Below are 14,265 nucleotides of genomic sequence, written 5' to 3' on the forward strand. Positions count from 1 at the left end.
GCAAGGTAAAATGATCAAACCTATCGATAGTTGAGTGATCAAACTAAAAAGTATTTCTCCAGGGGCGCCTGGGTGGCTTAGTCGGTTAAGCATCCAACTTTCACTTAGGTCATGATCTTGCGGTTCGTGGGTTCGAGCCCCGCGTCGGGCTCTGTGCTGACTGCCAGCTCAGAGCCTGGAGCCTATTTCAGAGTCTGTGTCTCCCTCTCTCTCTGACCCTCCCCTGCTCACGCTGTCTCTCTCTCTCTCCAAGAAATAAATAAAACTATAAAAAAATAAATAAATAAAAAGTATTCCTCCTAACAGATGCGTAAACAGGATCCATAATTTATGATTTTATTGTTTTTCCTTTGTCAGGTCTTTATGACATACTTATTTCTGTAACTTAAATAAAAATCTTACTTCTTTTATCTGCTTAGGGCCCTAAAAGTGTAAGAATGATAAAAATGAATTTTAGGAAATGTTTTCTTTTTCTGAATAGGTCACACCATAATTCCCAAATAGTTTGCCGCTGTTCCACAACCACCCCATCAGAAACACAGAAATATCTTTAACAAAAGAAGTTGAAGTCATAAGCATCTTAAGAGAAGATGCTTGAGAAACATGTAGTGATAAAAGAATGATAAAAGATAAAAGAATAAAAGAATGAAGCTCACAAATTACAAAAGATTTGGCTCATATGCAAACTGCCAGTCCATCTACGTTTGGCATATCCAATCTACTTAACTGATTTATTTAATGTAATTTTTTAAAACAAAATTTAGTTTGGGGGACGGAATGACATATTTATGCCCTTCACAAAGATGCCCTGCCACGAAGTGTGGTATTGTGATTAAGAAAGGAAAATAGATTTCCTGGTTATACAGTGCTGTGGCTCATCAAAGCTCATAAAATTCAGAAGGTTCTGCCATGTCCACTGAGTTTAGGCAAATGTAATAGAAGGTGCATTGGGTTGACACACATTTTCATCATATAAATCTTCTGGTAGTTCTTCTTCATCTCCATCAGGAAAATATGTAGGGAATGGTAGATTTTTACAGAAGTCCTTATATGCAGGCAGGTTAGAATCTCTGATCTGGAAGGAGGGAGACAAAGATCTTATTAGTAAGTAGTACCAGTTAAAGTTACTTAAGGATAGTATGTTTTAAATATTAATAAAGAGTATCTGTTCCTACATTTTCTAATGTGAATAACACAACTGTTACATGCAGTAAGAGGAACTCAATGTATTCTTTTTATTCCAATAAATTTAATTAATCCAATGAAATACAACCTTCCTCAAGTTGTCATCTACCTTCCAAATTACTCTGATAATTAACTTATATCTTATCCATAACTTACAAATCTCTAGAATTCCCCAAATGGATAAACTGTATTTTAAAATTACTACTCAGGATATCAATTATATCCAAACTACATACCTAAAAGTTCTTACCATCTACTTAATTATTGACCTTAATTTATTATCTATTTTTATTATTTTATTTTCTATCATAGATTTTTTTGAGTTGAGGTTTTAAAAAAGAAATTACCTAGTATTTTTGTTAGTCTTACATCGAAAGGCATAAAACCAAAAATATCAAGTTTTTTTTTGTTTTTTTGTTTTTAAATATTTTTTTTATTTATTTCTAGGAGAGAGAGAGAGAGAGACAGCATGAGCAGGGGAGGGTCAGAGAGAGAGGGAGATACAGACTCCGAAATAGGCTCCAGGCTCTGACCTGGCAGTCAGCACAGAGCCCGACGTGGGACTCGAACCGACGAACCGCGAGATCATGACCTAAGCGAAAGTCGGACGCTCAACCGACTAAGCCACCCAGGCGCCCCCCAAAATATCAAGTTTTATTAAGGAAATACGCTTATATTTAACAAGTACCATTACCAGTGAGAAGATAAAGACAAAATAATTTAGCAAAAAACAGTAATAATCATTCCACTAGTCCTTATACTAGTTTTATTAACTCTTTATAATCTAAAAATATTCTAATTATATCTGTGAATTCAAAAACCAAGAAATAGTTCAGATACTGATATGATGTAAAATTTTGGGTTTATTTTTGGAAAATATTACTGGTTCTTTAAAGCTTCTGAGTCATTCTACAGCTTTCATTCAGTGAGAAATAAAAAAAATTACATGTAATTATACACACAGAGTAAAATACTGCATAATCATTTTGGCAATAAGAAACGAATAATTTGGTTGAAATAAGTACACAGCTGCTAGGAACAGCTATGTACAGAAAAACATCTATTTTAATCTCGCTCATTAAAACTGTTCCAAGAAATTTTCAGTTAGTTGCTCAGAAGAAAATAAACCCATTTAATTTTTTCTTTCCAAGTCACTAATCTTGGGTTGAACTTGAACTTGGGATGGGGGGAGAAAGTCATATTCTTACTAACTTTAACTGTTTCAGAATTTAGAATGGAGAATAAAACCCAAGCAAATAAACAACCAAACCAACAAATAGTAAAACTTACTGTGCTAATTTGATAACTGTGAAAATTTAGTCATAAATGATCTAAACATGAAATTCTCAGTTGCTTTTACATTTTGACAGATCATTTCAGACAAAAGCAATGCTTATATATTCTAACTATAAATGCTCTAGTACTATAATTCATTGATTTGAAACATGAATGACATTTTATTTAAATCTCTTCTGTCTTGTTGGCTCTAAAGCTGAGGGCCAAAAGTTTGCATCCCACCTTTAACAAATGTGTAAGACTCTATAGTATGTATTTTAGCGCACTTAATCTAACCTCTGTCTTTGTCATTTCCCCACTTCACCAAAACTCCCTCAACTCTCTGGCTCATTCTTTTTAGATTTCTGTGTATTGGCAAGCCAGTTCCAATCCTTTGAGGAAAAGGGAGAGGTGGGACTCATACACACAAAAACAAGAAATCTAGAATAAACTTAAATTATAAATTAGGATATAGGAATGAGTATACACAAATAATACTTAATAATATAAACCACATAATGCTGTAAACAAGTTCTTTAGGCTTTTTTAATATATTTAGTGAATCTAAACAGCAACAAAAAATGCTTACGCTAATTAAACAGGTTGGTCATCCCTAGGACTATCTTTACTAACTTTGGCACTAAAAAAAAGTTATCGGCAGCCCTGTACTCTGGGGGTGGGAGGGCCCAGTTCCTGTGGGAAGAGAGAATGTTGAAGAGGCTGCCTGTCCACTAGGAAGTGCCTCAATCTCCATGGGCAAGGGGGCTTTTTTCACTTGCTATGGAAGCACCTAGAAGGATAGAAAAAGTGGGATGATAGGAAAAGTTTTCAAGAAGTATATTACACTTTTTACATTTAAAACACAAGCCCACAAAACACTCCCCAAACCCGTATCTTAATGTTTGGGACAGATACTTGTATAAGGTTACAAAAGACTTCTTTAGACACTATCTTTCAAAGATTTTTTTTTTTTAAGGGGAGCCTGGGTGGCTTAGTCGGTTAAGCGTCCGACTTTTGCTTAGGTCATGATCTTGCGGTTCATGGGTTCGGCCCCGTCGGGCTCTGTGTTGACTGCCAGCTCAGAGCCTGGAGCCTGTTTCAGTCTGTGACTCCCTCTCTCTCTGACCCTCCCCTGCTCACACTCTCTCTCTCTCCTAGAAATAAATAAAACATTAAAAAAAAAAAAGATTTTTTTTAAGATGAGTTCTTTTTTTAATCAAATGTTTCTTGAAAATACATTCATTGGTGTGTTAACAGTTCAAAGTGGACTAGACATTCTTTGATGGTAGTTTCTTCAAACATACTTGGACTCCCCTTCTCGAGCTGCCTTTCGTATGCCTTCCGAACGTCTTCAGTAATGGCATCATTAACAGAGTTGAGTTTTTGGAGGCACTTTTTTATTTATGAAATAGGTGGAAGAAAAATAAGTGTTGACTGTAAACTGTTTATAGCAACCAGTCAGCATATCACTGCACATATTATGCTTTTTCAAGACAGCTGACCTACTCGTCTATACTGGTGTCAAAGAAAATGCTGAGGGGTACCTGAGAAGTCACAGAGGCAGAAGGGTCCAGCTGGAAAGCCAGCCTAGAACCTTGTATGCAGCAACATGGGGAGAAAAGGAAGATCATGTAAAAATTCATCTGTCATACATATGATTTTATTATGGAAAATAATTTAATTTTCCTCTTCTCAAGAGGAAAATTTGGCCTGAATCCCAGGCCAAATACCTGTTTTCTATTTTATTTGATAGAAATAAGTCTGTGAGAGTGCAAGTTTTTTTTTTTTTCAAATTATCCTATACATATTTTTCTTCTTTTACTTTGTTTTTGAACATAAATACGAACGTGAATATTTTTAAAACACTAAAAATATAATGAGGACAATGCTAGTAACCACCTTTCTTTTTTAAAAAAAGTTTTATTTATTTTTTTTTAGTAATCTCTACATCCAATGTGAGGCTCAAACTCACAGTCACACGCTCTTCTAATTGAGCCAGCCAAGTGCCCCTTTACTCCCTGTCTTAATGACTCACTCACTGAATTGCCATTTCATGTATTTTAGTTCCTGTGTCAAAGTATTTTTTTTTAAATTAAAAATTCTTTTGTGGAAGGATATTGATATTTTGGCAACTGTTATCCTAATATCCTTTTTGTATTTCTTTTCTTATTTTAAATGTTTGTTTTTGAGAGAGAGAGAGCACAAGCAGAAGGGCAGAGACAGAAGAAACAGAATCTGAAGCAGGCTTCAAACTCAGAGCTATCAGCTCAGAGCCTGACGTGGGGCTCAAACTCACCAATTGTGAGATCATGACCTGAGCTGAAGTCAGACACTCAACCGACTAGCCACCCAGGCGGCCCCCCTTTTTGTATTTCTAAAGAGCCTCTATTTATTGGTCCTACCCTTCTCACAGGTTCATATTTTTATCAACATAGATTGCAGGCATTTTGCACAACTTTTTCAGTCAGCTACTACTCTAAAGGGGCAAAAAATTCAATTTAGCAGAGACTATGGAAAACAGCCACTTATTTCCAAGCCACATTTATGGGTCAAAAGAGAACTTATGGCACATATTCACATGTCCAAACAATGGACAATAGAGAGTTTACATACATTTTACATACATACCTTTACTAAGCAATTTTTATGTCCAGGTACAGAGCCATTTACATAGATTATATTGTGCTTTGTGTTTATTCTCCACACCTAAAGTAAGAAATGATCAAATACTAAGAGTTAAAAATTTGAGAATATACTTACATTAAAACAAGCAATATGTTATTTAAAGCTGAGTCTATAAGTAGCCTATAAAGTAATCATCATAATAGCACTTCAAAACATTGAATGAAAAAAGGAAAATTTCAAATCCTATGGATGACTTGTAATATAAGAGTATAACACATATGTGTTATGAAAGTGGTAACAGCAATCCCTATCAAAATAACACCAGCATTCTTCACTGAGCTAGAGCAAACAATCCTAAAATTTGTATGGAACCAGAAAAGACCCTGAATAGCCAAAGCAATCTTGAAAAAGAAAACCAAAGCAGGAAGCATCACAATCCTGGACTTCAAGCTGCATTACAAAGCTGTAATCAAGACAGTATGGTACTGGCACAAGAACAGACAATCAGATCAATGGAACAGAATAGAGAACCCAGAAATGGACTCACAAACGTATGGCCAACTAATCTTTGACAAAGCAGGAAAGAATATCCAATGGAATAAAGACAGTCTCTTCAGCAAGTGGTGCTGGGAGAACTGGACAGTAACATGCTGAAAAATGGACCTGGACCAGTTTCTTACACCATACACAAAAATAAACTCAGAATGGATGAAAGGGGGCACCTGGGTGGCTCAGTCGGTTAAGCGTCTGATTTCGGCTCAGGTCATGATCTCATGGTTCGTGGGTTCGAGCCCCATGTCAGAAGCCTGCTTCATATTCTGTGTCTCCCTCTATCTCTGACCCTCCCCTGTTCATGCTCGGTCTCTCTCTCTCAGAAATAAATAAAACATTAAAAAAAATTTTTTTTAAATAGATGAAAGACTTAAATGTAAGACAGGAAGCCATCAAAATCTTAGAGTACAAAGCAGCAAAATACTCTCTGACCTCGACCACAGCAATTTCTTACTCAACATGTCTCTGGAGACAAGGGAAACAAAAGCAAAAATGAACTATTGGGACCTCATCAAGATAAAAAGCTTCTGCACAGAGAAGGAAATAATCAGCAAAACTAAAGGGTAACTGACGGAATGGGAGAAGATATTTGCAAATGATATGTCAGATAAAGGGTTAGTATCCAAAATCTATAAAGAGCTTATCAAACTCAACACCCAAAAAACAAATAATCCAGTGAAGAAATCAGCAGAAGACATGAATAGACACTTTTCCAAAGAAGACATCCAGAAGGCCAACCGACGCATGAAAAGATGCTCAACATCACTCATCATCAGAGAAATATAAGTCAAAAGCACGAGATACCACCTCACACCTATCAGAACGAGTGAAATTAACAATGCAAGAAAACAACAGATGCTGATAAGGATGTGGAGAAAGGGGAACCCTCTTGCAGTGTTGGTAGGAAGCAAACTGGTGAAGCCACTCTGGAAATCAGTATGGAGGTTCCTCTAAAAGTTAAAAATAGAACTACCCTAGGACCCAGCAATTGCACTGCTAGGTTTAACCCAAAGGATACAAACACACAGATTCAAAGGGGTACATGCACCCCCAATGTTTATAGCAGCATTACTGACAATAGCCAAACTATGGAAAGAGCCCAAATGTCCACTGACTGATGAATAAAGAAGATGTGGTGTGTGTGTACACACACACACACACACACACACACACACACACAAATATTACTCAGCCATCAAAAAGAATAAGTGTTGCTATTTGCAATGACGTGGATGGAGCTACAGTGTATTATGCTGAGTGAAATAAGTCAGTCTGAGAAAGACAAATACCATATGATTTCACTCATATACGGAATTTAAGAAACAAAACAGATGAACATATGGGGGGAGGAAGAGAGAGAGAGGGAAAACAAACCACAAGAGACTCTTAAAGGTAGAGAACAAACTGAGGGTTGAAGGAGGGAAGTAGGTGGGAGATGGGCTAGATGGGTGATGGGTATTAAGGAGGGCACTTGTGATGAGCACTGGGTACTGTATGTAAGTGATGGACCACTAATTCTATTCCTGAAACCAATATTGCAATGTATGTTAACTAAGTAGAATTTAAATAAAAATTTAAAAATAAAATGAAATAAAATAAAAATGAATGAATGAATGAATGAACGTACATATGTGACTGAATGACCAAGAATGCTTGGATATTTTAATGGACTCTGCTGGCACCATTAACAAGTAGAAACTCAATTTTACTTTATTTTTATTTCATACTAGCTTCCTGTAACTAGAAACTAGGGAAGCCACATCCTCTCCGGGTCTAATTTTAAAAATAAGTGTGCCGAGCAGATGGCTTTCATACAGATGGCCTTTCATATGAAAAAAAAAAAAGTACATAATGGGAGAGAATGGTCAAGAAATGGTAGTGAAAAAACAAAGCATGTGGGGTGAAAATCAAGTCTGACATAGCTCATAGCTAATAAAGGCGAAGTGTTAAATACTATGGAAACTGAAATATCTCACATATACACACATGCAAATACCCCCTAACACACACAAAGAAAATACCCACAACGGATACAAACAGGTGATCTCTCACAGATGTTTTCAGCTCAGGTCACGATCACGTGTTTGGTTTGTAGGACTGAGCCCTGTGTTGGGCTCCACTGCTTGGGATTCTCTCTGCACCCCCACCTCTGTCCCTCCCCCACTTGTGCAAGCTCTCAAAATTAATTTAATAAAAAAGGGAAAGAAATCTTCAGATTTAATTACATAACGTTTAAGAAACTCTGCTGGTCAAAATTTATAAACAAATAAAATATATCTAGAATAGAGGCTGAAAGAACATGAACCAAAATGTTACCTTGGGGTATTGTTTTTATGAATAGCCATTTTCTTCTTTCTCCTTTCTGTACTTTGAACCATATACACATATATATAGAAACATTAGTTATTTGTCAAATTCCTCAAATTAGTGGGGATTAAATTTAACTTCTCCCCTTTAAATATACGTAATTATTCTATAAAGATGGATACATACCACAATCCTTCTTTTAGTACTATCTTTCCCTCCTGTTTTGATGGTCTCCCTCTCTCCTCCTCCTCTACACCCACTTCTATCCACCCACATATTCAACATATAATCCAAAATAACCTGACATGTAGTCCCACCTTTCTCTGTGCTTATGTGACAGCACAGCAGCATACACATGTAGGAGCTTTTGTTCATTAGTTGATTAAAAAAAAAAAAAAAAAGGACAGTATTCTACACAACACTCTGAATCTGACTTTTGTTCACACACTGTCTTCTTGTGGAAATCTTCCAGGTCAAACAGATGACTTTTTCCTTTTATGAATGCAAATTCCAGAGCTTGGGTGTTAGACAAACACACTACCATGACTATGGCTACACACACACACACACACACACACACACACACACAGAGTTCAAGTATCAGAACGATTCTACACAGGCACACATGCAGAATATCCTCTGGTGCCTATGCATTCAGGCATTAATTTACCTATTCCCAAAAGAGAGCCACTTCAGACACTTACTTTTAGTCCATATTCTGTCCTATCTTTGTTTCCCATTTGTCCAGGCATTTTAGTTCCAGGCCAGACTCTGGCAACATCCTACACAAGAAAACCAAAATTAGCACTTTTAAGTACTCTCAATTTCAAATAGCAGGGATCAAACCAAAATGCAAACTGAAACAGGAGTTATTAAAATGTTGTACTTTTTCTTCATTCTGCTAGGCCCCAGTAAGGAACTAAATATGGATTTAGACATATTTACCCTAGAGGATTTCCTTTCTAAATTAGATTAGAGCAACAAAATAAATACAGACTAAGAAACAGATGAAGGAGAAAAACTCAGTAACAGGAGACTAGCAACTGTGCTAACACCAGTTGAGAAGCAGAGAAGAAAAATTACAGGACATAAACACATGTCACACCACCATCCAAAGAAAAGACTTGACTGTCTGGTCTGTTTTCATTAATCTTCTGTATGAACTGACTTAATGGACTCCATCCACACCACCGCTGCTGGAACGGTCCTATTCCCCCACTTTTGCTTTTGATGTTACTTTCCTTCCCCATAATGATTAAAGGACAAGAGTCGTTATTAGAATACTGAGTTTGTTTGTCCAGTCCTGGTTTTCTCTGATTCATAAAAATCAAACAGCTTCGCACAGTCTCTCTGATTCTGGCTTTGATAATGGATAATACTACATCTAAAGAAGCAAATTTGAACTACATTTCAAGTGGGAAAGCTTCTTATGACACACGAATTCTTGGAATATAAACACTTCTGTGTCACTACTCTGACATTAACTGCCAAAACTCCCAGTGGAAGTAGCCCACCATAGCATTATATTTGGTTACTATGTAACCAACACAAATTAAGTACAATTCTGCACATTACAGACCGAATATCACTCTTATCCATTCTTCACACACGCTCAGTGACAGGCACACCTTGCTTAACATTACATTACTAAAAAAGGACTATACCCTCCCCGATTAAGTTTGGCATTCTCATTAAAAGTACACCCTAACTCTTAGGATTATAAAGGTATTTACCAGCTAATCTCGAATGGCAGTATTTACAAATACCAAACAGTGCATTTCACGACAAACAACTAACCTGAGTCATAAAAATAGGTTCTTCTACATGTCATTTATTTTTTTCATGACAATTAACTTATGAGTTATAATAGGTTCTTCTATAGGTCATTTTAATTGTGTGTGTGTGTGTGAAAGAGAGAGAAAAGCAGAGAGAGAGAAGTAGAAAAAGAGAGAAAAAGAACATGCCTAATTTTTAAAAGAGCTAGGGGTGCCTCAGTGGCTTGGTTGGTTAAGCATCTGACTCTTGATATAGACTCAGGTCATGATCCTGTGGCTGTAAGATTANAAATAAACGCTTTATTGGAGTACAATTCACATATCACACATTTTACTCTTTATAAAGCATACAATTTAAATTTTTTAAAAAAGAATTTAATTTATTCATTTATTTTGAGAGAGTACGTGCATGTGAGCAGGGGAGAGAGACTCCTAGGCAGGCTCTGTGCTGTCCCAACGTGGCACTTGATCCTACCAACTGAACCATAAGATTGTGATCTATGCCGAAATCAAGAGTCAGATGCTTAACCAACTGAGCCACCCCGGCGCCCCTGAAGTATACAATTTAAAGATTGGCGTATACACAGAGAGAGAGCTGTGTATTACCACAAACAATCTTACAACATTTTCATTCAATCTAAAACAGACATTCCAAACCCATTAGTGGTTACTCCCTCCAACTCCCCCCAGCCCTGTGCAACCACTTATCTACTTTCATCGCCACAGATTTGGCAATGATGAGCATTTCATGTAAATGGAATCATACAATATGTAGTCTGTGACTGGCTTCTTTCACTCAGCATGTTTTCAAGGTTCGTCCATGTTGCAGCATGTATCAATACTTTATTCCACTTTATTGCTAAGTAATACTGCATGAATATACTACATTTTAATTACCTATTCATCAACTGATGAACATTTGGGTTATTTCTCTTTTTTGATTATTATGATTAAGTGCCATGAATATTCATGCACAAGTGTTTTGTGCATGCTTTCATTTCTTTTGGGTATACTCCTAAGAGTAGAATTGCTGGTCATATGGTAACTTAACACTTTTTAGCAACTCCCAAACTTTTCCAAAGCAGCTGTTACCATTTCTATATCCATCAACAACATATGAGGATTCCAATTTTTCCACATCCTTGCCAACATCTGTTATTACCTATCTTTTTAATTATAGTTATTCTGGTGTACATGAAGTGCTATATCTTATTGAGACTTTGATTTGCATTTCCCTTATGGCTAAAGATGTTAAGCATTTCTTCATATGGTTATTGGCCATTTGTATATCTTCTTTGGAAAAATATCTATTCAAGTCCTTTGGCCAAATTGGGTTATCTTTTTACTACTGAGTTATAAGGGTTCTTTCTATATCCTGGATTATACATTTTAGCAGATACATGATTTACAAATACTCTCTTCCATTCTGTGCACTGTCTTTTCATTTTCTTGACTGTATTATTTGCAACACAAAAGTTTAAATTTTGATGAAGTCTAAGTTATTTGTATTTTATTTTGTTACTTGTATTTTTGGTGTCCTATCTAAGGCTTTGCCTAACCCAAGGTTATGAAGAGTTACTCCTATGTTTCTCAAGAACTTATAAGTTAGCTCTTAAATTTATGTCTGGGATCTACTTATTTTTATAATTTATTTTCATATAATGTACAATTGCATAATTTCACATTTATAAAAAAGTTGCAAAAGAAATACCCAAAACTCTCATAGTCTTTACCTAAATTCACCAATTGTTTACATGTTGTCCCATTTGCTTTACGTTCACTCTATCTTTATAATTGCACATCTTGTCCTGTCCTATCTAAAATTTGGTGGTGGACAGGACGCTCCTTTACCTGCAAGTATTCAGTGGTAATTCTTAGGAACAAGAATATCCTCTCATATATCCACAGTACAATTATGAAACTCAAAAAATTTACTATATTATCATTTAATCTGTAGTCTACATTCTAAATTTTGCCCCAATAGCTATTTCTCCTCAAGTCCAGGATCCACTTCAGAATTCTACACTGTAATTAGTTGTCAGGTCTCTTTAGTCTCCGTAAATATGGAGCAGGCTCTCAGCCATTATCTTTCATGATCTTGATGTTTCTGAAGCCAATTATTTTGTATCCAATTATTTTGTAGATTATCACTCACTTTGGGTCTAATGTTTCTCCATGATTAGATTGATGTGAAACATTTTTGGCAGGAAATCACCACAAAAGGGATAGATGATGTATTCTTCTCTGTGTTTTTTGTGTTCACTTGGTTAATCCACTCTAAGGTTATCATCTTTTCCTCTGTAATTAACAGAGGAGTTTTGGGACTTTGTAAATAACTAGTTTCCATCAAGTTTTCACCACTTGATTCAGCATCCACTGATAATTCCTGGCTGAATCAATTATTCCTACAATGGCTGTCAAAAGTGAAATTCTAACTTCATCATTCCTTTAACATTTATTAGCTAAGATAATCCTGTAAGGAAGAACAGTCTCTTTTCTCCCATTTATTAATCTATCCACTCACTTTGCTTATCTATATCAGTGTGAGTTCACCAACTGTAATTTTATTCCATGAATTCTGTCAGTTTTTATTTTCAGATCAAACTGTCCCAAATTCTCCAAGTGGGAGCTGGCTGCTGTGTCCTTTTCATGTGCCATCATCTTTTAAGCACTTCCTTCTTTCTTCCTTGTTATTTTAATTTCTAAAGGAGTTAATTTTTTTTCTTATGACAACTCTCAAGATCTATTCTTTTAGCAACTTTCAAATATATACTATGGTATTATTAACTATAGTCACCATGCTGTACATGACACTCCTTGCTTTCTTGAGCAAGCTATTTTGGGGTCATCTTGTATTCTTCCTGCCCCAATAATGAAATTGGCCATTTCTCCAATGAGCTCTAGTTCCTTTCTTTTCTTTTTCTTCTTTTTAAATGTTTATTTTTTAGAGAGAGTGAGCAAGCACAAATGGGGGAGGGGCAGGGAGAAAGGAGACACAGAATCTGAAGTAGGCTCCAGGCTCTAAGCTATCAGCACAGAGCCTGATGCAGGGCTGGAGCCCATGAACTGTGAGATCATGACCTGAGTCAGACCCTTAACTAACTGAGCCACCCACGCGCCCCTCTAGTTCCTTTCAGTAGGGAATGATGTTTAGAAACCAAGAGCTAGGGTCTAGGTATGTTAATGCTATAGAATACCTTTGCTTTTAGGTACTTTCAGCAGAGAGAGCTAAGGAATAAATACACACATAGAAACATATCTATACTTCTCTTATATATACAAACAATAAATATATACTGATATCTACAGTCTGAATTCAGCACTATACAATTTGTTCTAATTTCCCTCCTTTTCATACCTGAGTATCCTTTCCTAGTAGTGAGAAATTTGCTCCCATTCGCAATGTATTTACTTATCATATTCAATACTATAATTTACAGGACATTATTTCAAAACATAAAATTCCTTCTCCATTTTCTATGCTCTTATTGTTTGTTTCTCCATTTTCCTCTACTACCTCTCTCTTGCATGATACCATCCTTGACAATCTTCCTCAACAGTCTCTGTTAAGGCAAAGATGAATCTGTGAAGGAACCAGTTGGGCAGATGGAAGGGCATCATAATCCCGGATTTCTTGCCGCAGACTTCAGAAGGTAGGACAGGAGACAGAGATGGAAATGAGAAAGAGGGCAGGAAAAGTACTGAGAACACTGGCTATAAGTTTATGGGTTATTGTGAAATGGTTCAAGTCTATCTCTGGAAAGTAAGTGAGGCCATGACTCATTAAAACGTGACAAGTACTATGACCCACCTGGAGTCAGATTAAAAATAATGTGACTTGATCCCAAGAAGAGATGAGAGCACTATATGTGAAGCTGAATATTTAGCATTGAAACGAAGATCATTCAAGTTATACTTACACCAGTTGAAATAGCTCCAGGTCTTCTGTGGGTTTTTGTTTGACCATGAGTAGCAGGCTGGCCTTTAAATCCCCATCTTTTCATGACGCCTTGAAAACCTTTACCAATACTGAACAAGGTAGACATTAGAATTTACATAATAAACAGAGCATAAAATATTCCCAACTGTGCATTTTCCTAATAGTACCTTAGAGTTTTAACAACACTGCTTATCTAAATAACTGGGAAAAGCTATGCAAGGAAACCCAAACATGAACATTTCTTTATCTATGTCCTGGTCTGCACCCCTTCATGGAGCCTCATTCCATATAAAATGATTAATTCAGGATTATGAGACAAGCTAAGCAGAGGGCGTTCTATCTGAACAGGGAGTTCTATTATCCTGTAAAACAACACAGTAAACGTGGTAAATTTCTAGAACTTCCAAAGTACTCATGAGCTATGTAGCAGGCGACCATGAAGATCCCTACCTCCTGGTACTCAGGCCCTTGTGGCATCACCTCCCCTGGAGTCTGGCTGCCCCTAGGAACTCATGTGTAAGGAACAAACTGTGGCAGACTGATGAAAGGTCACTTCTGACATTAGGTTACAAAAAGACTGTGGCTTTCTACTTGCATACTCTCCCT

The 14,265-nt window shown here is 36.4% G+C and overlaps 1 protein-coding gene across 1 annotated transcript in view; it reads right to left on the bottom strand.

Annotated features, from left to right (window-relative positions):
- Window positions 1-699: 699 nt before the first annotated feature.
- MRPL3 (mitochondrial ribosomal protein L3) overlaps window positions 700-14,265 on the bottom strand; it is a 43,713-nt gene continuing 30,147 nt past the window's right edge. The window contains exons 7-10 of the mRNA XM_077752278.1: window positions 13,640-13,748; window positions 8,649-8,726; window positions 5,089-5,166; window positions 700-1,075 (exon numbers count right to left, since the gene is read on the bottom strand). Coding sequence (XP_077608404.1) covers window positions 923-1,075; window positions 5,089-5,166; window positions 8,649-8,726; window positions 13,640-13,748 — 418 coding nt within the window. The 3' untranslated portion in view covers window positions 700-922. The remainder of the gene's footprint in view (window positions 1,076-5,088; window positions 5,167-8,648; window positions 8,727-13,639; window positions 13,749-14,265) is intronic.

This window comes from Crocuta crocuta, unplaced genomic scaffold, assembly GCF_008692635.1.
Source record: "Crocuta crocuta isolate KB4526 unplaced genomic scaffold, BGI_CrCroc_1.0 scaffold580, whole genome shotgun sequence".
Taxonomy (NCBI): Eukaryota; Metazoa; Chordata; class Mammalia; order Carnivora; family Hyaenidae; genus Crocuta; species Crocuta crocuta.